The sequence below is a fragment of the Lissotriton vulgaris genome, chromosome 9 (assembly GCF_964263255.1).
Source record: "Lissotriton vulgaris chromosome 9, aLisVul1.2, whole genome shotgun sequence".
Taxonomy (NCBI): Eukaryota; Metazoa; Chordata; class Amphibia; order Caudata; family Salamandridae; genus Lissotriton; species Lissotriton vulgaris.
This window is the reverse complement of record NC_141697.1, coordinates 78,420,143-78,447,099: the sequence shown is the minus strand read 5'-3', so window position 1 is coordinate 78,447,099 and position 26,957 is coordinate 78,420,143. Positions and strand designations below refer to the sequence as shown.

At 45.7% G+C, this 26,957-nt stretch overlaps 1 protein-coding gene across 2 annotated transcripts in view; it reads right to left on the bottom strand.

The window, feature by feature from the left end:
- Window positions 1–26,957, bottom strand: part of PSEN1 (presenilin 1) — a 193,977-nt gene that overhangs the window by 58,738 nt on the left and 108,282 nt on the right. For both annotated transcript variants that reach the window (XM_086937086.1, XM_086937087.1), the window contains one exon: window positions 6,696–6,794. In XM_086937086.1, the coding sequence (XP_086793212.1) occupies window positions 6,696–6,794 (99 nt within the window). The remainder of the gene's footprint in view (window positions 1–6,695; window positions 6,795–26,957) is intronic.

The following is a 26,957-nucleotide window of genomic DNA, read 5'->3' as shown; positions in this document are numbered from 1 at the left end:
ACGAAAAGCTGCTTGGTTTTGCGAAAATCTTTTGTCCTGTCTACATAGTACATCAAGGCTCTCTTAACGTCAAGGGTGTGGAGCATCCGCTCCGCCAGCGTCTCTGGGTTCTGGAAAAACACCGGCAACTCAATTGTCTGGTTTATATGGAATTGAGATACAACCTTGGGTAAGAATTTAGGGTTAGTGCGGAGCACAACCCTGTTAGCATGTACCTGGAAGAAAGGTTCTTGGATGGTGAGCGCCTGCAGCTCGCTAACCCTCCGTAGCGATGTGATTGCTACTAAGAACGCAACCTTCCAAGTTAGAAACTGAAGCTCACAAGAGTGCAGTGGCTCGAAGGGAGGACCCATCAGTCTTGTAAGAACCACATTGAGGTTCCATTCTGGGGCTGGTGGTGTCCTTGGTGGAATGACTCTCTTGAGTCCTTCCAAAAAAGCCTTGATAGCAGGGACCTTAAAGAGCGACAGGTGTTGCCTATTCTGGAGGTATGCTGCCATAGCAGACAGGTGAATGCGGATGGAAGAGTACGCCAAATTGCATTGATACAGGTGGAACAGGTAACAAATGATGTTTTGAATGGAAGCATCTAGCGGGTCAATATTGTGGTTAACACAGTAGATGACAAACCTCTTCCATTTAGCCGCATAACAAGCTCTAGTAGTGGGCTTCCTTGCCTCTCAAATGATGTCCATGCAATCGGGAGGAAGATTGAGGTAGCCAAACTCTAGGACTTCAGGAGCCAGATCGCCAGGTTGAGCTGTTGCGGGTCTGGGTGCTGAATGTCGCCATGGCTCTGCGTCAGAAGGCTGGGAGTGAGATGAAGCCTTTGATGCGGTACCACGGAGAGTTCCAGAAACGTGGTGTACCATGGTTGGCGAGCCCACGTTGGAGCAACCAGGATGAGAGTCATCGAGTGCTGCCTGAGCTTGCGTGCCACCAGCGGTATCAGCGGTGCTGGGGGAAAAGCGTACGCAAATCTGCCTGACCAGTTCATCCACATCGCATTGCCCTGTGACTGCGGGTGTGGGAACCTGGCGGCGAAGCTTTGGCATTTTGCGTTCTCCTTTGTGGCGAACAGGTCTATCTCTGGATGACCCCACTTTTGGAAGTACGGTTGGAGTACTGATGGATGTATCTCCCACTCGTGCATTTGATGGCTGTGCCTGCTGAGCAGATCCGCCATCTGATTGTCCTTGCCCGGGAGATGCTCTGCCATGAGGAAGATGTTCCTCTGAATGGCCCACTTCCACATGCTCTGAGCCAGATGAGACAGCTGTGGAGAGTGTGTGCCTCCCTGCTTCTGAATGTAGTACATGGCCGTCATGTTGTCCGTCCGGATCAACACGACTTTGTTGCACAGATGTACTTTGAACGCCTTTAAGGCCATGAAGACTGCCATCAGTTCCAACACATTGATGTGCATCTTCCTTTGCTGTAGTGTCCATAGTCCCTGCACTGTGTACTGGAGTACATGCGCTCCCCATCCCTGGAGAGAGGCGTCCGTCGTCAGGATAATCTGTGGCACAGGCTCTTGGAATGGTCGGCCCTTGCAAAGGTTTTGTGGATTCCACCAATGCAGAGAGTTGTATGCCCGACCGCTCACCAACACTAGGTCTGTCAGTTGCCCATGAGCCTGAGTCCACTGACGTGCTAGGCACTCCTGAAGCGGACGCATATGTAGTCTCGCGTGCGGGACAATGGAGATGCAGGAGGCCATCATGCCTATCAACTTCATGAACACCTTCGCTGGAAGCGAGTGTTGGGGTCTGAATCGTTGGATCAGCGCCTGGATACTGGCGATTCTCACTGAATTTGGCTGCGCAGTGGCTGCCAGAGTGTTGATTGTCGCGCCCAGATACTGTCGCACGTGGGCGGGCTGGAGATGGGACTTTGGGTAGTTCAGAGAGAATCCCAGATCGTGCAGGAGATGAATGGTGCGTGACACATGGTCGACGCACTGTTGTTCTGTCTTTGCTTGAATGAGCCAGTCGTCCAGGTAGGGGTAGACGTGGACGTTCTGGCGACGGAGATGCGCCGCCACAGTCGCTAGGCACTTTGTAAATACCCTTGGCGCCGTGGTGACCCCGAACGGCAGAACCCTGAACTGGTAATGCTGGTCTTGAATCGTGAATCTGAGATACTTCCTGTGGGAAGGATGCAGGGGGATATGAAAATATGCAACTTTCAGATCCAGCGTAGCCAGGAAGTCCCCCTGCTGAAGCAGAGGGAGCACTTGCTGTAACGTGAGCATATGGAAGTGCTCCGAGAGAATGTACCAGTTGAGGGGCCTGAGGTCCAGGATGGGCCTGAGGGATCCGTCCTTTTTGGGGATTAGAAAATACAGGGAGTAAACCCCTGTTCCCCTTTCCTGCAATGGAACGAGCTCTATTGCCCCTTTTTGCAGCATGACTAGAACTTCCTGCTGCAACAAGGTCAAGTGCTCGCCGGACATAGGACGGCTCCTTGGGGGTATGTTTGGTGGAATGGAAGTAAGTCCCAGACAGTAACCGTACTGGATAAGAGAGTTGACCCACCTGTCCGTGGTGATGGATTTCCACGCGGGCAGGAACTGCTGGAGTCTCCCCCCGACCGGTGTTGTATGGTCGGGGGGCAGTGACAAGACGTCACTGCTTGTTGGCGGTGGTGGACCTGGAGCTGTTGTTTCCACGTCCCCTGCCCTTGACGTTATTGCCTCTGTAGCCACCTCTACCCTTGTTGTTGTATGAGGTTTGGGTGTTACTTTTGTAATACTGTGTGGACTGCGATGCCTGACCCCTTGAGGTGCCTCTGGAATTGGAGCGGCGAAAGGAACCACTCCGAAACTGTTGAGACTGGAGGGCCCCCATAGACTTGGCAGGGTCTGTATCTTTTTTCATTTTTTCCAGCGTCGCATCCACCTCAGGGCCAAACAGGTGGTCAGAATTAACTGTTTGGTTCAGTATTGTCGTTTGAATATCGGGCTTGAACCCTGAAATTCTAAGCCAAGCATGCCGTCTAAGCAACACACTGGTGTTGATTGCCCTGGAGGCTGTATCGGCCACATCCAGCGCACATTTTATGGATGCGTTTGTGATGAGCTTTCCTTCCTGAATCAGCATTTCTCCTGCCTCCTTGTACTGGTCAGGCAAGTGTTGCAGTAGTGATTCTAAGGTGTCATAATGAGCCCTATCATAGCGTGCAAGTAGGGCCTGTGTGTTTGAGATTCTCCAAATATTAGCTGCCTGTGCAGCAATTCGTTTCCCTGAGGCCTCGAAGATTTTGGACTCTTTGTCTGGGGGAGGAGCGTCACCAGTGGTCTGCGAGTTCGCCCTCTTCCGAGCGTTGGATACAACCAACGAGTCCAGTGGCAAGTGTCCCTTGATGTATGTTGGATCCGAGGGCGCTGCCTTATATTTTTTGTCAATGCGAGGGTTGATGACAAGCGCCCGGGTGGGCTCCTTGAAGACCTCCGTTGCGTGTTTTAGCACCCCCTTAAGCATTGGCAGTGTTTTGACTGACTTTTCGGCTGCTGAGAAAGTGTCAAATAAAAAGTCCACATCCACAGGGTCTGAGTGCAGGTCGACATCGTGGTTAGCCGCAGCTCTCTCGATTAGAGCGTTGAAGGCCGCCGAGTCCTCCGTCGGTGATGTCTTGGCCGCAAAAAGCTGCGTGTCCTGGCCCAACTGCGGGTCCTCTGGGTCGCCTCCGGCCGACCAAGGTTCGTGTTCCTCCTCCGGATCCGAGTACGCCGGGTAGTTGTACTCGACGTCCTCATCATCAGCATCGCCTGCGGTGGAACGCATTGGCGAGTGTTGTAGGGCTTGTGGAGACATAGGGTCTATCGGGGCCGAAGACCCCGCAGAGTCCCTCTTATTCTTGAGAGGGATCCGAAAATGTTCCAACACCGGCTCCGTGGTGATCTTCCTCTTGAGGAGAGACAGTTTTCCAGTATTGGCGTCGATGATGACCTCCCGACGCTCCTCTTCAGCCAGTGGCTGGAGCCGAAGCTTCGACACCACCAAGGCTGCTTTTGGTGTCAAGACCTCCTTCGAGGGCCCGCCCTGTTTCGGCGCGAAAGCCTTCGGCGTCGACTTTGGCGGCAGGGTAAAGTGGATAGGCGTTTGCGCCTTCGCAGGCTTCGGCGTGTGCTTAGGCGCCACGTCGTCCGAATCGGGAACCACATCGTCCTTCCGTATCCGCTGCAGGGATTCCGCTACCTTCTTCGTTAAGGCCGGAGAGGGCTTGACCGGCTCGAGCGATCTCCCCGAGTCGGGAGTCGGTTCGATGAAAGGCACCTTCTTCGGGGCCGACACCTCACACGCCTTGTCTCCAAGGGCCGGCGCCGGCTGAGCCCGGGTTGCGGCGTCGCCCTGACGCTTCTTCGGAGCCGTCTTCGGGTCTTCGACCCCGACCGTCTTCGGCACCGACGCAGCCGCGTCAGACAACTTCGCCTTCGGCGTCGACCCCGATGTTTTCGGGTCGGCCATTTTGGCGCGGCTCTTCAAGTCGGCCATTTTGAATTGTTTGGAAGTTGACGCCTCCAGAACCTTCTGCACCACCGCAACTTTCACTTTCGGTTTTGAAACCAAGGAAGCGTGACCCGATGGCTTCACTTTCGTTTTCTTGGACGGGAGTGTCGCCTCAGAAATGTCCGTGACCGGGCCCGGAGGCGGGGCTGCTGGACTTATAACAAGGTCTTGGGTAAGGCCCGAAGGCGATCCCTCGACCTGGGCCGCATGAAGGGGATTGACCCCCGAGTCTGGTTGGGGATGCTCCTCCTCCGAGCTATCCCCCACGGTGGCAATAGCCCGATCGTCGTCCCCTACCTCGTCGGCGACTTCGTCAAAGTCCTCATCACCCGCGTCGTAGGCATCCCCTTCGGACGCGGGACTAGAGTCCGAAACTTGTACGTCGTCGTCGTCTCCAACAGATTCTTCGAATATGTTGTCTGGTGGGGGCGCCGGGGTAGCCGATAACTTGGCCTGGAGTCTAGCGGCCCGACGAATCTTGAGAGTTTTTTTGCACCGGAATTTCGAACACGCCATGCAGCTGTCTTCGTCATGGTCCGGTGACAAGCATTTATTGCACACGGGGTGCACGTCGAGGTGTGGATATTTGGAGTTACACACCGGACACTTCTTGAACGGAGTCCGCTCCATAGCAGAAGTGTAGTGTAGGCCCGTCCGCGCCGAGAGCACGCGGAAGGGTAGCAAGAGTTCAGAGCTGAGAGTCAGACAAGAAACCCGAACGAAACTATACCGACGCTCAGCCTAAAGACCTTTTGGTCTCCAGTTAGGAAAGTAAAACTATTATCGGTTCCGACAGAGGGAACCGAAACACATCCGAACCCAATGGCGGAAAAAAACAATCTGGGGATGGAGGCGATGCCCATGCGCACTGTAGTCCAGGGGAGGAGCCACCTATCTCGTGATACTTCGAAGACTCTTCTAGGACAACAATGTGCAATCATCCGGACCCAACACTAGGCGGCGATCTATGCACAGATATGAATTCAGCAGCCCACATGCCTCGAACCTACATAAAACACAAAGCCCAGGACAAAAATCTGCTGCAAATTCTGAACAGGAGAAAATATTTGAACTAGAATTACCACTCAGCAAAGCACAGAATGAATACTGTTCTACAATTGGCGTCAAGAGACTAAAAACGAACAATCCTGTAAATCTGGCACAAACCATGAAACAAAAGAAGCATTTGAAATGCAATCGGTTTTGCCTTTGGGACCTTATATGTATTTAGCTATGCAGCACATTAGCCTGGGTGCTGAAACATCTACTGTTGTTTAACATGGAGGGAAAGTAAGCACCAAACTGCATGATATGCCAGGTATGGGAACGCATGGATAGAAATGTTGCTTTTCAGCGGGAAATGGTATAGTCCAAAGCTCTGTTTTTAATATAGAATCAGAGCCTTCGGTGGTCCCATCACTGAAAATAAAACATTTGAAAAAAATATTATTGTCTACGGGTGCTCCTAGAAGACCATTTCTAAGGACTGGAATCTAGAGAATGCTAAAGTGATTCTGGTATATTACTGACCTCTGCTGGTCGTGTTCCATCAGGAAAGTTAAATAGAGAGAGTTGCCAGAAAAATTTTAAAAAGAAAGTTCCTCAACAGAAAGCAATTTTGCTATTTTACTGACCTCTGCTGGTCGTTTTCTATCAAGACAGTTAAATAGAGGTAGTTGAACAGAAAAAAAAGTCACTAGGCGGAAGCAGACAAGTCCTAGGGCTGATCTCCAGAGCCCACAAAGAACATATTCAGATAAGTATATACTAAAGTATATACAAGAGGTCACAAATGCTCGACCTAAAGAGACATCAAACAAAATTACTCACGTGAGACAAAATATCTGAACGTGTATTTCCACATTGGCAGTGACCAAGAGTAAAACTGCTCCGCCAATGTGCACAGTAACAAACCAGACAAACAAAGAAATCCACAAAGAATCTAATTAGAAGAAGAGATCTGAACTGGGATCTCCTACTCAACAGAGCAGAAAAGCAATCTCTCCTATACATGTCTACTGAAGAGAACCATGAGGTCGCCATACCCGGCAGTAGAAAAAATATATGTAGCGGCAACTGCGCTCAATTGAGAACAAGCATTCAGGATTATTTAATCTCCTTATACGAAAAGAGTGTAGAGGATTAAAACAGAATAATCTCCTTCTGTTCAAATAAAGTACTTACAGGAGTAAATCAGAGCTGGGAAGAGAGTCTCATTTCTTTCTTGTGCCGTTTCCACCAGCATCCGTAGAGGTCCCTTTGGGCAGAGGACAGCAATGAGATCTGAAAGAAAAGGGCAGGAAATAATGAATTATCTGTAACCTCCACCAAACTCATCACACTGTAAAATCTGCCTTTATATTGACACAAATAATATCTAATTAAAAGTTTCTATAATAAAACAGGCTGCCAGTTGTAGCAAGAAAATTGGGTAAATGTCACTGTCTTTCGCAGCAACATGACATTCATTTCCTCATGAAAAATCAATGCAAATTCTTCCCTCTGGAGTTATACAAATCATCCAGAATATTAAGTAAACTGGGAATGTGAGTAAGTAAACATTTTATTGATAGGATAAAAAAAGTATAAAAAGACTTCATTTATGGGCAAACAATAAAAAGGTTTAAGAACCATTTTCATTCCTCAATAGAGAACTAACCTGAAGGTCCTGGGGATAATGTGTTAAATGCTTTGTGCGTTAATGAGGTGGCACTCGCCAGATCAAGCAAGTATGACAACAGGACCCAGTGAGTAAAGTGCCATACTCATCCGTCTTCGTAAGTGTGGCTACAGCGGTGTAGATTGGACTGAGGTGACCCTCAGCTGAAAACTCGGTTGTTGGGGCGCCAACCAACCCAGGTGGGGTATAAAGGTAGGAGTATAAAAGCGGGTCCAAGAGGTTAAACTGCTATGCTCTTCTGTCAATTTTACTGTAGCTTTGCTAATGGAATGAAAGCCATCTAGGCTTGGATGGCTGACAATGTTCTCCCGCTAAATACCAGCAAAACAGAGATTATGTTCTACGGAACTGCACAGCAGCTCTGGTCCCCTGACTTGTGGCCTTCGGAACTGGGAGCTGCACCTTCCCCCAAATCTCAGTAAAAAAACCTGGGTGTTCCTTTGGACCAGAGTCTTGCTATGAAAGATCAGGTAGTGGCTACCCACTGGTACCCGCTTTCCTGCAATGAGTCTGTTGCGCAGACTATTTCCCTTACTCCCACTTTCAGTGCACAAGACCTTAGTGCAGGCTTTGGTGATCAGTCACCTTGACTATTGCAATTCTCTTCTTGCCGCCGTTAACAAATCTCTTTTGGACAAACTCCAGGTAGTCCAAAAGTCAGATGCCAGCTTAATCCAGAATATGCCAGCCAGATCAGCTTCTATTCCTCTGCTGCGCTCACTCCATTGGCTTCCCGTGTGTAAAAGAATTACTTTTAAAATTTGCTGCATAATGCACTAAACGGCAAGGAACCCAGATACTTAGGGGATAAACTCATTCCTTACCTGCCAGGCAGGTCTCTAAAATCAATGAACACGTCACTACTTACGGTACCACGAATCAAGAAAACTCATTCTGGGGGCAGAGCCTTCTCGTATCTGGCCCCTCGCTACTGGAACAAACTTCCCATTCACACACGAGAGTGCACGGATCACCATATTTTCAGAAAACCAAACTATTCTAATACTGTGGCTTCCCGCTTGTTGGTCTCTGCTGCTCAGAAAGTTAATTTAACAGAACATTAACATAACATAACCCACGGCTGATGAATCCGGTCGAGTCAGGTGCTATGCTCTTCCAGCTCTTTAGAAATGTTGAGGATCTGCACAGCCTTGCATGGCAGTTGTAATGGTCTCGTAATAAGGCTATTACGGCTGGATGACAAGCACTGATTTCCAAAGATCTCATAGATGGACATAAAAGTTTTTGCCTGTGGATTAGCATGGCTGGGCAGAGACAAAGATAATGAAGCAATGTTTCTTTGGTATAGCTGCAGAGACGGCACTGAGCGGTAGGCCAGGACTGCTTCCATGGGGGCATTAAGTCCTTCGACGTTAGGACACATAGGCAGATTAGCATCAAATAGTGTTTATTTGCCCCCAGCCATAAAGGAAAACCTGTATGGCTAAGGGCCACATGCTGCATTGGATGGGTTGACTGCCCAGGACTGCTGTTTGCCCGCTAAGGCAGCCGTGTCTGTGATGTGTGATGCAGCCAAGTCTGTGATGCATGTTCAAAGCTTGGCTGCTCAGTTGGTAATTGGTTTGAAGGAGGCGTATTCCATTAAGGTCTGCAAGGCTTCTTCTAGTTGCAACGCTGAAGTTAACAGATGTAGCGCAGGGAACACAGATTTCATCGGCCTGCTTTTCTATTTCCAGCCAGAACGGATAGGAGAGCAAGTTTTCTTCGGTTGCCCTCATCCTCCAGTAAAATTTCACTAAGGCCCCATTCCTGACTGGGCCCTGGCTGTGCAGACTGCACTCAAGCCCGATTTGGGCTTGTGATACATGTTGTGAAATCGCAAAATATTTTTTGAACAGGTTTGATTGCAGTGTGTTTAAGGTTGTTGCATCTTTCCATTTGAGTAGTTCTGAGCCATAGGACATCGAAGGCATGTATTTAGCACCTACGACTTGGAGGAGACGGTGTGATTAGGTGTTTCACGTATTTCATTGTATGGTTTTATATGCAAACAGCAGGTCGTTAGCTGTGTCTTGTCTTGATTGAAGGTGCATTTTGTAAGCAAAATGAAAGTCTGGATAGACTCCAACACAGTTGTAGGATTTTACTAGTTTTAGGACATGACCAGTGGCCTGCCAGGTACATTTAGGCAGTCTGTTGTTGCCAAGACTCAACACTCGGGCCAGATGGATATCAAAATCAGCAATGTAGATGTTAAGTAGGCAGGGTGCCAAGACGCACACCTGTTTTAGCCCAATGTTGGCGTCGATTTTTTGGGTGGTTCTTCAACCGTTGCCTATCTTGATTTGTACCCAAGTCTTGAAGTGGAGGTTAATGATTGTCTCCAGCAGTTCTGACGGTGTCCAACACCCCCTCCCCATCCCACCAGAGGACATATTTTCCCACAGCTGAGCTCTCTGAACTTTGTCAAAGCTGCCTTTAATACGATGAAGCAGGCATTGAGCTTGGTGTATTTTGCGAATGCTTGATCAGCCTGGAAGGTGACCACCAGCAGGTTGTTTAATGTACTCATTCCTGCTGTGAAGCCTTTCAGAGTTTTCAGGACTATGTTTGATTTATTGACCGTGTCCTCTTGATCGATGAGCAAATTGGATGCGTAGATCTTGGCTTCTACCTCCATTAAGGTGATTAGTCTGAAGTTAGAGGGATTTGAGTGCTCGCTGGATTCATATATTGGCTGTAGGATGTTGCTTCTCCAGGAGTACGGGATGGTAGTTGTTAACATGGTGTAATTGAATAGCGGGGTTAATTGCAAAGTCCAAGCGACTGGGGTAGGGGAACTCCTTTTTTAAAAGCGTATTTGGAAGGCCATTGGGCCCTGGTGTTCCCTCGGACCCAAGCCTTTTTAGCGTTGAGCAACCTGTTGGCGGCCTATTACAAAATAGTCCTACTCTGTGGAGTGGGTGCTTCGGTGAGCTTCATGGCAGGCCTCTGCGTGCTTTGTCGGGAGATGGATCTGGTCAGCCTGGTTATAGGCTGTGACGATATATGCTTCTGTGATGCCAGCATTATGGTGCTATTGACGGACATTGGGCAATTTGTTGATTTCGGGGCAGAAATACAGAGTTTTCTTGCTTACTTGCATGGAGCAGTTTGGTCCAGAGACCCATCGTGAAGTTATGTTTGGCGGACCAAAAGGCTTTTTGTAGGTTTATTTAATTTTGGCAATTTTGGTCATGGAGTCCTGACTGGGTTGACTGCCTCAGGGAAGGGAGCATCTGAGCTCCCTACTGAGTTGTTTTTTTATGATCAGCAATTGTGTGGTGAACCATTCTGTCCCGCTTGGGCCATAGTTGTGTTTGCTGGGGGGTTTGATAGGAAATGTTGTGATGAGGGCCTCGATAAAGGCATCCTAGGCTTGAAAAGGCGAGATACTGTAGTTGTCGGGTTTGACTAGAGGCGGGTGGTAATTAATTTCATGATACTCCCTGTCAGTGTCCTTCCATATAAGGTGCCTTATGTTGTATGGCTGGAAGGCCGAGGACAGACCTTTTATTGCTAGGGCCCGGAGTAGAATAAGCTCCAGTGTAAATGACTGCTGTCTCGCCTCGACTTTATGGAAAAGTGGGTAATATCTTTTAATAAGTCGGGGTCTGCCAAAGTATAGTCTAGGATGGAATACACCCTATCTGTTCTCTGGTGAAGGCTGCTAGACGGGCCAATGAGCTTTACCAGCTGACAGTGTAAAAGACCAAGGCTACGATTGTCACATCTGGTCTGTCCGGGACTGGGATGAGAGGTTTGTTAGCTTCCTTCCCTAGTCATTCCCGCCCACCCTCTGAGGTTTGTGTCCCCCTGCAGCTCATAATGCCCACCCTCTGAAGTCTGTGCTTTCCCACGGTCTCTCGTGTCCTCTATCCATGTCCTTCTTCTCCACCCCCCCTTCCTCCATGTTGCTTCGTATCACAGCCCACTTCCATGTTTGTTTGTTTTTTAAACGCATTAGTTATGCCGCGTCGTAGAGATTTAAAACATAATATTCATAGGCATACAGCACAGCAGACGTGCTGCTGTACAGCATGACTATAATAACTTTCCTAGGCAATGCTTGGTTTCTTTTAATCTCACTGATTTCTTTTAATCTCAATCATTTTTTGTTTTATATTTGCACTGCAGCAAACCTTTAAATATTTTAGCCCAAACTCAAAACGCAAGCCAGTCCCATTGGTTTTGCCTATGCCCCCAACCCATTACTGTATAATGTACAGGTCACTGCTTGTAAATCGCTGCAAGTGCTGCTTCTGTAGGCCTGAGTGTGGGTAATGGATTCCTGTTGCCGTATACAGTGCTCCGCCGTCTCCAAATCGGCTGGGTTCACACTATATAAATAAACTCAAAATAAAACAAAATGCTGGCGAAGAGGAAAGATTCTATATGATCACAATGACAGTTATACTGAACTGACGAATATGGGCAAAACAATATGTGACCGATGTTACAAACGACAAAAGCCTGAAGAGGTTATACTTTTGCCCCTCTTAATGAGCAGACCGCTATAATCCGCCATACATGCCACAAGCGCCTTCAAAACTAAAAATCACAATTAATGTCAGGTCCTGCATTATTTAATACATTCCACCACCGAAGCTATGAAAAGTGCCTTTAATTTAGTCCTATGTTAAATTTGCATCTATTTCAACATCTTCCAGCGTGCCACTCCAGCTTTAAGTTTTGTACACAAAGTGGGTAACCCAATATACCCTTGAGGGCTTGGGCAGTATAATTGTTAAGGTAGGGTGTGCCTTCAAGGGATTTTTGGGAAACAGAAATACTAAACAAATTATTTATACAGAGGTGTATCTTTAGGCCCTAATTTAATTGGCCCACACAATGAAAGTGACAATTACTATATAGATTTGCAGTGATTTTTTTTTTTAAATAAAACACAGAAATAAATATATTCTGTAATGTTTAACAAATAAACAAAGAAAAAGTATATTTGTTTAGTCCTGAAGAAGGTCTCTGTACAGAAACGATAGAGACCAAAACGTCGACCCACGCTTCTTCTTTCATCATTTGTGTGTATTTAATTTTAACAAAGAAATAAAGGCGTCATATAATGTTACAGTGAAGGTGTCATTGTTGTTTATTGTTTCCCTTCTTGTTACATTGTTTATATACACTCTAGTACCCCCTTTGAAAATATAACTATAAAGAAAAAAATGTTTATATATACCGGTGCTCTCTTTTTCTTTGTTTATTGTGTGTGTCAATATTATGTATATATATATATATATATATATATATATATATATATACCTGCTCAGCAGCAGGACTCTGCCTGTGGAACTGCGAACTGATGTTGGTGGGGTTCTGCTGGAATGCCCTGGCGTGGCATGGCACAGGATGTAAATGAGGACAGACATTCCATCCAGTGGAAGTGTATTGTCTGCATTCTGTGGCTGGCAGGTGGAGAACCTGACACTGAAGTGAGGATGATGAACACAGGGTTACTTTTTAAAATCCATATAAACCGTTCAGGCTGCCGATTGGTTCTTCCTTAACACTGACCTTTGGCCAATGGTGTGGGTTAAGGGGTGGGACTGCAATTTCTGTTGCTCAGGGTGAGGAGGTTTCAGGGTCCGACATGCCTTTGTCCCCAATTACTGCTTCAGGAAAGCTGATGACAGTCAGTTGCAGAAGCCATACACTTTATTGTGCCTCCTTGTAGATGCTGCAGGTTGGAAACAGTCCCAGTGCTACCTAATGTGGGAGCTTTATACAAAGGTTGTGTTTGGACAGCAGCCTGAGCAGGACACCTGCAAGAGAGCAACCCCAACCCGGTTCTGAAGTCTGAGACTATGGATCCACATCCCATATCTAGAAAATGTCCAAACAACCACACCGTGTTTCAGTTCCAAATTCTTCATGACCAGGGATGGGAGTGTTCCAAAGACTGCTGTGTGATCGGGATGGGCAGCATCCAACCTCCCATGCAAAGGCTGCAGGAATAGCACAACATTAACAGACTGCAAAATTGGCTACATGGTCATCTAATCTGCACCTTTCTGGTGGTCATCTCGGTGGGAGAGAGCAAGGACAGAGGTGGAGGTGAATTGTGAACAGAGGTATCACCCTGTTTTTGCAAAATGCACTGTGTAGTATTTGATGCTGTAGTGAGAAAGGAAAATGCTACTTACCAGTATGCATCTGTTCTTGTCATATAGAGCTGCAGAATATCATACTTTTGCATAGATCGCCATCTGGTGTTGGATCCGGATGCTTGCACCTTGTTGTGGTCTTGGAAGAACTCTTAGTAGTCACAAGATAGGTGACTCCTCCCTTGGACGATAGTGAACATGGGCGTGGACTCCATTCTCAGATTGTTTTTCGCCATGATGGGAAATGATGGAGTGTGTAAGAAATAGAAAAGATGTCCATGTGAATGTATGTAAGTAAGATAACACTGGAACAAATACAGGTTTCGGGGAGGTGGGTGGGTGCATGATATTCTGCAGCTCTACATGCCAAGAACAGATGCATACTGGTAAGTAGCATTTTCCGTTCAAGGCATCGGAGCTGCAGAATTCATACTTTACATAGACTGTACAGCAGTGTCTCCCTTAGCGGTGGTCACCTGTATCTGTTGCAGTGGTTTGGAAAAGTGTCTTAAGAACAGCTTGGCCTACAGAAGCTTGTTGCTTTACCTGCATGTCTACTCTAATAGTGTTTGGTGAAGGTGTGTGTAGTATACCACGTGGCTGCTTTACACATGTCTTCTAGGGGAATGTTCCCTAAGAATGCCATGGACACCCCTAGTTTGTGTGTTGAGTGTGGTCTAGGGGGAATTGTTAATATGCGTTCTGCCTTCTGGTAGCATATTTGAATGCATTTGACTATCCACCTGGCAATCCCAGCTTTAGAGATGAGGTTTCCTTTATGTGGTGGAGAGAAGTCTACAAACAGTTGGTTTGTCTTTCTAAAAGGTTTAGTCCCGTCAATGTAATAAAGCATAGCTCTTTTGACGTCGAGTGTGTGAAGAGCTCTCTCTGCCACAGAATCTGGATTTTGAAAAAACATTGGTAACTCTACAGATTGATTACGATGAAAAGCAGAGATTACTTTGGGAAGGAAATTTGGATTGGTTCGAGGAACCACTTTGTTACGATGTATTTGTAAGAATGGTTCTAGTATGGTTAAAGCCTGGATCTCAGTTACTCTCCTGAAAGAGGTGATTGCGACAAGAAAAGCTACTTTCCATGTAAGGAACTGTAGTCGCATTTGTGTAAAGATTCAAATGGAGGCCCCATGGGCCTATAAGTACAGTGTTTAAATTCCACACCGGGGAGGGTGGTAGTGTGGAAAGAATGATCCTTTTAAGTCCTTCCATAAAAGCTTTGATAGCAGGTACTCTGAACAATGACAAATGTTGTCCGTTTTGCAGGTAGGCGGCAAGGGCAGCCAGATGTAATCTTACAGATGAGTATGCTAGATTACAACCTTGTAGATGCAGTAAATAGCAAATGATGTTCTGAATTGAAGCATTTAGCGGGTCAATTTTGTGATTGCAGTAAATGATGAATCGTTTCCATTTGGCTGCATAGCATGCTCTAGTATTAGGGCGTCTGGCTTCTTTGATAATGTTCATACAGTCCGGTGGGAGGTTAAGGTAACCAAACTCTAGGACTTCAGGAGCCAGATTGCTAGATTCAGTTGTGCTGGATCTGGGTGCCTTATCTCTCCATGGTTCTGCATTAGCAGTTTTGGGGAGAGATGTAATTTTTGTTGTGGAACTACTGAGAGTTCGAGGAGTGTTGTGAACCATGGTTGCCGTGCCCATGTGGGAGCAACTAGGATCATTTTGAGAGATTGTTGCTTGAGCTTGCGTACTAGTAGCGGAATGAGTGGGAGTGTCGGGAAAGTGTACCCAAATTTGCCTGACCAGTTCATCCATATTGGATAATGGGTGTGGAAACCTGGCGGCGAAGGTTGTGCATTTTGCGTTTGCGTGTGTGGCGAACAGATCTATGTCTGGGTGGCCCCACATGTGGAAAAATGGTTGAAGAACTTGAGGATGAAGTTCCCATTCGTGAATCTGCTGTGTCTGTCGACTTAGCAGATCCGCAATCTGATTGTGCACTCCTGGAAGATGTTCTGCCAGAAGATATATATTTTGTGGAATGGCCCATCTCCATATACTTTCTGCTAGCTAGGACAGCTACAAAGAGTGTGTTCCTCCTTGTTTTGTATGTAATACATTGCTGTCATATTGTCCGTGCGGACCAGGACAGTCTTGTTAAGAAGATGTGCTTGGAACGACTTTAAAGCTAGAAATATTGCTAGTAATTCTAGGTGATTGATGTGGAGCAGTTTTTGTTGGGTGGTCCACTTGCCCTGAATTGTGTGGTTTAGGAGATGGGCTCCCCAGCCGGTGAGTGATGCGTACGCTGTTAGCACTATCTGTGGAACTGGCTCTAGGAATGGTAGTCCTCTGGAAAGGTTTTGTGTGTTCACCACTGCAGAGAGCGATGTGTGCGGCTGTCCACCAACACCAGATCTGTAAGTTGACCTGGAGCCTGATTCCACTGACGAGCTAAGCATTCTTGTAAGGGGTGCATCCGAAGTCTTGCGTGCGGTACTATGAAAATACAAGAGGCCATCATTCATATGAGCTGCATAAACACTCGAGCTGGAAGGGAGTGTTGTAATTGAAATTTTGTGATGAGGGTTTGCATACTTGCGATCCTGGCTGGATTGAGGCATGTTAGGGCTTCGGAAGTGTCTATTGTGGCCCCTAGATCCTGATGTAGGTAGGAAGGCTGTAGATGTGATTTAGCAAGGTTGATTGTGAACCCCAAGTGGTGTAGCAGTAGAATTGTTTGGTGAGTGTGTTGAACACACTGACTGTGTGACTTGGCTTTTATGAGCCAGTTGTCCAGGTATGGAAACACATGGATCCGCTGTCTTCGCAAGTGTGCAGCTACTACCGCAAGACACTGTGAAGACCCTGGATGCTGTGGCTACCCCAAATGAGAGACCCTTGAACTGATCGTGTTGGCCGTCCACTGTGAATCTTAGATATTTCCTGTGAGCAGGGTGTATGGGAATATGGAAGTTGGCGTCCTTGAGATCTAATGTTGCAAGGAAGTCGCCTTGTTGAAGCAGTGGAAGGACTTGTTGGAGAGTGATCATGTGAAAGTGATATGACTTTTTAAAAAGTGAGAGGTCTGAGGTCCAGTATTGGTCTGAGAGTACCATCCTTTTTTGGGATTAGAAAATATATGGAGTAAATTCCTGTCCCTTGATGCTGTAGGGGAACTGGTTCTATTGCATTCTTTTGAAGCAGTGAGAGAACTTCCTGTTTGAGGAGCGTTAGATGTTGGTGGGCATGGGACGTTGTTTGGGTGGTATGTTGGGGGGAGTTGCAGTAATTCTAGGCATTAACCACACGATAATTTGCCTTACCCACTTGTCTGTAGTGATTGAATTTCAGACCAGTAGAAACTGTGATAGTCTCCCTCCGACCGGAGTGGAATAGTCTGGAGGTAGTGGAGGAAAGTCACTTTGTTAGAAGGGGAGGTGCAAGCATTGTTACCTCGGCCTTTCCCTTTGTTATTTTCCCCTGTACCCACCTCTGAAATATCCCTTGCTGGGGGATGTTTGAGTGGGACTTTTGTAGGAGGAGGAAGCAGTATCTGTACTGATGTTTTTGGATGTACCGCTATAAAAGGAGCGACAAAAGGAGCCTTGTGTAGATGGAGACTGTAATGTTCCCATAGATTTTGCAATGTCAGTGTCTTTTTTCATTTTCTCTAATGTTGTGTCTACAGCTGGGCCAAAAAGTTGATCCTTATTGAACGGCTGATTCAGGATAGTAGTCTGCACTTCTTGTTTGGACCCAGAAATGCGCAACCATGCATGACTTCACAATAACACTAGTGTTGATTGATCTAGATGCAGTGTCTGCTGCATCGAGGGCATATTTAATGGTTGCGCTTGTTATTAATTTGCCCACCTGAATCAAATCATTAGCTTTGGCCTTGTATTGGTCAGGCAAATGCTACATTAGGCCCTCAAGATCGTCGTAGTAAGCCCTATCGTATCTGGCAAGTGATGTTTGTGCATTAGCTACCCTCCAGTGATTAGCTGTTCGGGAGGCACCTTGTTTGCCAAAAGCGTCTAACAGTTTTGACTATTTGCATGGAGGTGGAGCATCACCGGAGGTCTGCGAGTTGGCCCGCTTACTAGCATTGGTCACTACCAGGGAATCTAAGAGGAGTTGAGGTCGGATCATTAGGGGCGGGTTTATATTTTTTATCAATCCGAGGATTGAGATTCCTGGTCCTGACGGGGTCTTTGAAGATGTCTGGAGAATGTTTGATGACACCTTTTAACATGGGTAATGTGTATACTGTCCTCTGTGACTGTGCAAAAGTGTCTACGAGGAAGTCTTCCTCTGTGGGGTCTGAATGAATTTGCACGCCATGATATTGGGTAGCCCTATCAATGCTGACTAAAGCCAATGTTGTCATCTGAGGGAGATGGCCTGGCTGGGTATGCCTCTAGATCAGGAAGGTCTGGAGGATCTACGGTTATTGTAGTCATCCCATGTGTCCTTATGTCAGTGCCATTATCAGGATCATTGAATGGGTCATTATTTCCACCCCCACCCCCTAGGTCATCATCATTCTGTGGTGGTGGTGAGTATGGAGGAAGTATAGGAGACTTTGGAGGAGAGACAGGCTTAGTAGTAAGAACAGGAGAAGAGGGTCTAAATGGTGAACTTGCACAGTCCCTTTTCTTCACAGGCACCTAAGGGATGTGTGAGGTGTTCAATTTTCGCTTGTTCGTGGGGATACTGATAATGTGACTTGTTTTAGGGTCCACATGCAGTGTTTTCTGTTTCGGATCTATGGGATCTCCTTGAGAAGCCAGCGGCTGCTCGCCCCTGCTATCCTAAGAGGGAACAGCGGAAATGTTTGTAGTTGGAACAGTTTGCAGATTCAGAGAACACAGTCCCCAAGACACCAGTTGTAAACTACCTCAGCCACCATGGCTGTGGCCCCGTCTGGACTGTGGTCCAGGAGCAAAGTCTGACATCCTGTTATCAGAATTTATGAGAAGAACAGATTGCAATTATGGAACTAGATGATAAATAACTGCTGCAGAAGGTATGTTAATGTCCCGTTTTCTTCTCAACTCCCTTGGAATTATTGTGAAACGTTTAAGTCATCTCTTCCATAAACAAACACCATGGCATGTTTCTCCTTCTTGCCAAATTTTGGGAAAATCATTGAGAACTGGATTGAGAATGGTGTTCACCTATTTTACAAAATGAATTGTGCCCTGAATGTGTGCTTGGTTCTCTCCTTTTTTCTCTATTTTATGGAGAAAAATTCCCATTCAAGGAAATGCAGTGCAAATATTATTTTTAGACCCTATATTATTGCATCAATTGCAGGAAGATTAACAAGCCAAACATCGGTAGAAGAATGACTTAACCAACCTGGATAGCTTGACTCGAGAAGTGTAAAGTGTTCACAGGGGGCACCTTTTGTGTTAACCCAAGGTGGCAAAACACAGCTGAATAAGAAATGAATCCCAGAACGAACGCATACTTGCATTCCACATATATTGGTTAACCTCTTACCTGTGCATTTTACAATTGTATGATGTACACATTCAAACCTTGATTTTTGCAAATATAAGACATCAATGCAAACATGCATACATTTGACTATTGACCTGGTAGAACTGTGGCTGGCATCTATTGTTTCCAAGAAAATCCTTTGCCAACAAGGCCCTTAAAGTAACAAAAGCTTTTCATTTGCTGCAACTGCTTTCTGCTTTGTGGTCGAGGACACTGGTATTTCTCTTTTGCCGGTGATCTTTCAAACAGGAATTTTATCTTTTCCTGGGTGCCACCTTTCCTATCTGCGGATGTGAAAGCTGGATAGAGTTGTGAGCTAATGGGAAGTTTAAATCAGACACAGTTGGATAACGACAGCCTCAACTGCAGTCGCCCCAGGGGCTTGGGCTTGGAGGTCGGAGCTCAACTAGAGAGATGTTCCGGAGGGCGTTGTGAATGCTACAAATGACGTGTATGCATGAGCTTCCTGGCAGAGTAATGGGACGAATGATGAGTGTTCTGAAAAAGTGAGGGTTGTGCCATGATTCAGCTGGAGGGCTCCCTGGATGATGGTATCAGAAGAGATAACTTGATAGCTCTTGGTTTGGGATGCATATATAAAGACTCCTTTAAAGGTACCTCCATGCGGGCAAACACAAATTCACACAAGTGTTCAGTACGGAATAAAAAAACGTAAAGCAGTTTGGCATGGCCGTAGGAAATGAGCTGTTGAAGCATGTTGCTTGATTGGCTGCAGTTTGGGCTATGTATAATGACTATGATAGTCATGCATGTGGAACTTTTTTCTTGGTAGCTTGGGCTACTTCCTGGCTTCTTGTTACCAGGGTTTGTTTGTTGTTATGGCATATTTGTTGCTTTTTTTATGTACCGTGGGACTCCCTCTCCGACGACGGGGAATGATTCTCTAATGATTCTGGCATGTGAATCTATGAAAGACACCCCAATACTGGAGAAAACAACACCCGCCCACTTGGGTAACACAGTAAGAGGCTAAATGGTAGCAGTTGTTTGGAAGGTGATGCAGACCTAGGTTAATGAGCCTGGATCAGTGTTACTGCTTTGCCAGTTACGCAGATGGCAAACAAGCAGGAGACTGACATCCAGCCAGAGAAGAGTCATGCCAACCCAAACTGACTGCCCAGTTTTCCACCACAGTAGCACTGCACACTTTGGTGCTCAGGGGATTGCTTGCCTGATGATTAAACCTAGAGAATACATGCCTAGAAAACCAGGAGGCTCCGATCACTTGTGAAATAAGCACCATAAAGGAAGTTTTTAAGGAAGTAAGCTCGAAAAATAATAAAAGGACAGCAGATGGGACACTACAGTTAGCAACTTGAGAGAGATTGAGAGGCATGTTTACACGTCACTGAGCCTGCCGCTTCGCAGAGATGCAAGATGGTGAATGTGGAGGTGTGGAGTTACTAAACAACAAAGGTACCAGAGGGTCTCAAATAAGTGTGCCCACTAATAAAGAGAACCAACCGAGAACTCACCCTTACTCACAGGTTATGTCACAGAGAGCTCTCAAAGGATGAGGAAAAGTACCCATCAGTCACCATTCGGATCCGCCCTTCATCATTTGGGATTTTATCCGTACCACCCGTCGGAGGTTATTAGTACTCTCCTCAGAGGTCAACCCGGTGGTAGGGGGTATCCTCAATGAGTACAAGAGACTACAGTGTGGTATACCACTCGATGTAGGTGAGTGGCAGGAAAAGTGGGAGTGGGGTGTGCAGTGCAAAAGGAAGTGTGAAAAAAGAAGAAACCAAGGAAAAGTGTGTTTAAAATTGGTTTAGAAAAAGCACTAGATAAAGATTTATTCCAGGTGTGCTTAACATACCAATGTTAAAAACAATGCGTCTGCAAACTGTCTGTTTATGTAGACAGCCTCAGGTAAATGTGGTCGACTAGTTTCAGCAATTAGAGGACTGTGTTGTCCTTGCTTTCATCAGAACCAGAATTAAAATAAATGCTACTACACCAAGTGAAGAAGTAAATCAAAAGCCAAAAGTGACACCAAAGAAACATAAACAAGTGCACATGGTCACCTGAATGCTCCGGGTGCCCTTACAGTCTGTGCAAATCACTCAATCTGTAAGGTTGGCAAGCCTCACCCCACCTGGCAGAGGCTCAGGGGAAAATGAAGCACCGCTCTAACCGTCGGTACTCCTGGCCGGCGTCCTGGCCGTCAGGGGAGGTCCTCCTCCACCGTGTTGTTTTGTTGGTGTGGAGTTACACCTACGAAATGAAGTGCATTTACATATGGAAAAAAGTACCTGTCTACGATCCTATAGAACAGGTTCATATTGGGCCCACAGAAAGGGACTGACAGGTAAAGGAGCAACTCAAATCTAATGCAATAGTCCAGGTGGGGGTGGGAGAAGAACCAAGTTGACCTCAGCCATGTCAATTACAATTAAAAGCAGAGTGGCATTGTAGTGATGTGGTTTTCACCAATATCATGGCTAAAAGGGGATTAACTGTATAAAGCCACCTGGAAGACCCAGATAAATTGTACATGGTCTTCAAAAGAATAAGGCTTGTTGGAAGAAGCATAATATGTGAGTAGGGCCAGATACATGAATTACAGCAATTTCTGCCTAACACTAACAAGGGCCCTCACTGTTCGTAATAGTCTGGGGATTGAGAGGCCATTATGAGAGCACGACACAAGTTATCAAATGGAGTTTCTCTCCGTGCCTGTGCTCACCATTTTATTGGATCTAGACAAGAACCAAAGTCACACACTGAGACACAAAAAAATACAAATGAGTCCATTGGAGTGATGACAAGAGCAGGTTATCCTTCATGAACAAAGGAGCTTTTAGATAATTCCAAAATTATTTCCACATTAAAGACTTGTACTGTATAATTTGGGGTGTTTACACAGAATATAGGAAACAAAAATATTGTGGGGCATAATATTGCATCAAGAATAACGATGACAAAAATCTCACAACGGTAAGTTTCTATAGGTAATAAAGTTTTACTTTGTATTGCTCCACATATATGCACCTTAACGATATTCATATAAAGGCAGAAAGAGATAACTGGGACCATAACTATGAAGTATGCCGGCACTCGCATGGCGGCAGAAGGATACAATCAGCTAATAGCATAAGGTGCGAGATAAATGCGCCGTTGGATTGAGCCAAGAAGTGGTTGGCAAAGTCTCACTCTGGAAAAGGATGGTTAAAGAAATAAGCAGTTGGTTGAGAGGGGCAGCACCAAATCTCACTCCATGTACACTGTAAGTATGGCTTCCGGAATTATAAAATGTTTCTTCTTTTTTTTGTTTAAACATTTCCATCTGTATTTATCCATATTCATTATTTGGCCAGCTTATTGGTATTTATCCATATTTATTTTGTGTTTTGAGAATGAACAGAGTACTAAAATGGTATATCGCCACATTAATCTAACTGATAAACGAGCACTCGTACTTGGCTGTCTACCGAGTCTTAGCAAATGAAGCAGCCAAACAGAACAAAACACTGCACCCACATGTAAATACAGCAGTATATACAAATATATGTTAACTAACTCCTGTATTTAAGGAAATCTCACCCTGTGTTTAGGTCGAGCCAGAGTCAGCACGCATGCGCTGCTCTGCGTAACTTGTTGTAGTGGAGTATGGAAGAGAAGCCCCGCCGACTCCCCCCGTCCATATTTTTCATTGGCTTGAGTCATTGTCCTTTGTAAACACTGGCTTGCGAGTCGTTATTAGGGTTCTTAGTCCCTCCTTGGCACTGCCTTGTCTGCATCTGTAACCGCCCATGGCGACTGGCCCCTTTACTTCGGATGCGACACGTAATGTCTTATTTAGTTTGTAAACACTCTTTTCTTTAATGGGTTTCTCCTACTGCAGCCACAACGTGCTTTACTCGCCATGCCCGCTTTCACTTTCAAGCAGCCCCGGACAATGGCGGCAGCTTTTTTTAAAGTAAAATAGGTCTCGCATTTACAAGAGTTTGAACTATTGCCATTGTAAATGGCAATAGTTTAAACTTTCATAAATACGAGATCTATTGCATTTCAAATGCTTGTTTAACTCCCCATGCTTTCTATCTGCTCAGCTGTTGCCTGGAATTCATGAAGGACACCAAGGAGAATCACTCACAAGAAGCAGAACTTTCTGTATTTTTCTGCTTTTAAAAATAAATACAGATGGAGAACGCATTGTTTTCTGTCTGTAAAAATCAGTAAAAACTGAAAGCTGGGAGCCTTAATTGTAAGCTATAAATCTCGGTTTGTAATCTGGATTTTACCAAAACACAGACTTAAAAATCAGATGTAACAGATGCAACACCACATATCCTTTAGGACAACACCCCAGTGATATCACAAGTGGTTGTATCCCATGAGGCCCAATCATTGAAAATGAGAGGTTGCAGAGTGTTAATAAACAGACTAATGAGAGGCACAAGTGAACAGCTATCACCCAAGTTAAAGGATTAGAGCGTTTTATGAGCACAGTGATCTAGTTGGTTAAATCACATTGGTTGCAAGAGAGTTCAGAAGGGGTGCAAGCAGCAGCCAATGGGACACGGAAATGCCTTTCCTGGTAATACTGGGTTTCATATTTGCAGGCTGTGCAAGGGCCACACAAGAAAACTGCATAAACAAGTAACAACTGATGTTAACCCCTTAGCGTTTAACGACAGGTGTGCCCCTGTAAGAATAATTATTTTTGTGGTGAATTTACTGAGATGCTGCATGCAGTTTCAAGCAAAAGAACAAACACGAATATTTAAGTTCAGTTCAACATAAGTTACATACCAAAGATGACAATGAAAACAGGAATGCTGGACGGGCAGTTGGAGGAATTTCAACTTTAAAACATTTGTACACCACACCCTTCCCTTCTGGACTACTAACCTTTCGCTTGCATAGGTACAAAGGATTAGTATCTGAAAATGTTGAAATAATTAATGGTTTAAAAACATTTTTATTCTAGACACTCGTCCAATGTGGCCACCTGCAGCCAATAATAAACTGCCTGAACTTTGTGCTAACAAAGTGTACAACACACCACGTGCTGTGTAGAGAGCATTCTGTAACAATTATGCAAGTCACCTGACAAACATACATTATATAGTTATCTCTGGCTGCTTCAATACTGCATATGCACTAACGACAAAGCCACTGGATAAAACGTGAACTGGGTCTGGACATGTGGGACGCAAACTAAAAGTACAATCTACTCAAGGCACTGACCTCTCTTGCCATAATCGCTTCGGCTCCTTCGGAGGTAGAAGAACAGAAAACCTGTTATAGAACTTAAAAACAAAGGACAGACTTGAACACATGTAGCTACGTGTATGTGCTCAGCCCTCACTTACTTTCACGCTTACTCTCTCCCCTGCCCCCAGAACTTGCACAAAATGTTCTTCACAACTTGGAGATACCTAGCTATGCATTATCACCGGTCAATAGCGAGTGGCCCAATTGTTTTCTTGTAGATCACTTCAATAGGAACGCCTTTGGAGAGTCATTGAGGTACTCGTGGCTTTAACAGCACATGTCCACAGATTACCATTTTTGCATTAGAGGATGATGCAGGCAAGCAATGGAAGCCAATGGAGTTTCATCGGGGTGGGGGTGATGTGATCATATTTCTTCAGGCCTGGATGAGATGTGCTGTAACAAGCAAGATGCCCCTAGAGGGTGCCAGAGTGGCTTCTGCAAGGCCATGGAGTAGAGCATTACCACCAGCTATATGCAAGAGTACGGAGGCTAGAACATCAGTTCTGAAGTCGCTTTCTGGAAGAAAGGGCTTCACTCTTCTTCAGAAGACTGAGCTACTGCCAGATCATCTCCAGTCAAGGTTCACGTCATTGAGCCAGGTTTGTTCTGTATTTTGTTTAATGTTCTTAGGCAATTAACAGGGATTCTGTCTTGGCTGGGTTGAGATTCAAGTAGGTGGTGGACATCAAAGTCTAGATGATGTGCAAGAAGTGTTTGAGGCACTGAAATCTGAAGCAGAGAAGACTTTCAAGAGGGTTGTGTATCATCTGTATATTGGTGAATCTCTATGCTGTTATCTGCGAGTAGAGCACCAAATGGCACCAATTATAGATTGAAGATGACAGACGACAGTATGGCAGTGACCAGCGGAGTCACATTAAAGAGCCACCCATGTGTGCTGATGTAAATTTCTTTCGTAAGCTTGTCCGCGCCCTGAGGCGCGGAGCCCATGAGGAGAATGGAAGGCCAGTGTGCAAATTCCTAAATTGGACCCTATTTAGATGGAAAAGTAGACTATTGCACAGAACAGAGAGGTGGTTGGGCCGTAAAGAGTCTGTGGTTAGATAGAGTATCCACCAGAAAGTGTGTTACAGAAGGTAAGAAACTTGTTCGTCTGATGAATACTTCTAACTACAGATTCCTCACCTTGTGATACCAAAGTAGTACCTCCCCCGGTGGTGGTTCTGAGGAAGGCTCACATTAAAAAGTCCTGAAGCATCAACCCGACAAAGTGCTCATTCCAAAGACCTGGCTGTCCAGGCTACAGTGCCTTGTGAGCGTGTGAACTGATGCCTGTGTAGCAGCCTTACAGCTATTCAGGACAGGCACTCAGCGTGCCAACATTAGTGGTAGTAGCCTTGGATCTGGTAGAATGACTACTCAGACTTTCTAGAGGCGACATGGCTAATGTGTAGTAGATCTTAAACAGAGAACTATGGTCTGCTTATGTACCACTTTGCCCTTCTTTGCCCCAGAGAATCCAACAAAGAGCTGATTGTCCACCCAATGGTCCTTGGTACAACCGGTTTAAAAACTCAGCTCTCTCTTGGAATACTTAGCAATACAGTCTCTCCTCCTCTTTTAAGGGATAAAGCAGAGCAAAGAAGGTCAGAAGAGCCATGTTTTGTCTGACATGAAAAGGCATCACTACCTTCAGCAAGAATGTAGAACGAGTTCTTAATTCCAATTTGTCCAGAAAAAAAAGGTTATGTAAGGCGGCTTCTCCAAGAGGGCCTGAAGCTCACTCACATGGTATGCTGATGCTACTGCAATCAGCAAAAAAACGTTTTTAGGGTCAGTAGAGTGCAATCGACAACTGTGCATCGGTTTGTAAGGGGTACTGTTGGACTTGGCCCTTTTTGTAGGGTCATCCCTGAACTTTTTGTCTTCCTCCTGTATTTTGTCTGACCTGTTTTTGATGGTTTTTATGACTGGGCACTTTACCACTGCTGATCAGTGCTAAAGTGCAAATGCTCTCTATGGTAAATTGTTGTATGGATTAGTGACTCCATGACTGGCTTGTTTGGTTTACTTGTCAGGCCCTAGTACAAGTGCACTGTGTGTGACCAGGGCTTGTAAATCAAATGCTGCTGGTGGGCTTGCAGCACTGATTGTGCCACCCACAGGAGCAGCTTGTAAAGTGTGTCTCAGGCCTGCCATTGCAGAGCCTATGTGCAGTCTGGTACTGCCATGTTGACTTGGCAAGTGCTCCCACTTGCCAGTCCCTAAACCTTCCCTTTTCTACATATTAGTCACACCTAAGGTAGGCCCTAGGGCAGGATGCATTGTAGGTAAAAGGTAGGACATGCCCTGATGAGTGTGGCATGTCCTAATAGTGAATTACAGCCATTTTTGTTTTTGACTATTGCAAGGCTACCTGTTCTCCATAGGCCAGAATGGGCCGATTGAATATAACATCTTATAATCCTAACTGACTCAGGGAACTAGGTAGCAATTCTAGTTTAGTATGCCTGAACTCAGAATGATAAAATACATCTTTTAGTGAAGTTGGTTTTAACATTATGTGTTTGAAAATACCACTTTTAGAAAGTCTGTATTTTTTTGCCTAACTATCCAAGGCTGCCTCTGCTAGGTTGTGTATTCCTTGTCGGGAGTTTGAGTGACAGAGGCTGGGGGATTCCAGGAGACCGGGTGAGTCAGCCCAGGGCTGAATAGACCCATCTGCATGTAGAGTGAGGAGAGGGGAGCACCTGGGACCTGAATAGGGCTGAGCCTGCTTTCCACAATTCTGGCTCCACCTCCTGTGGTGCGTCTGATGTCCCTGGCCCACATTGTCAAAGAAAAGAAGGAGTCTTGTCAACAAAGTGCTCCAAAACTAACCAGAACTGGTTTGGACTAGGTTCAGACACCCTCTGCCTTTAGAGAAAAAAGGATTTTGGTGTTT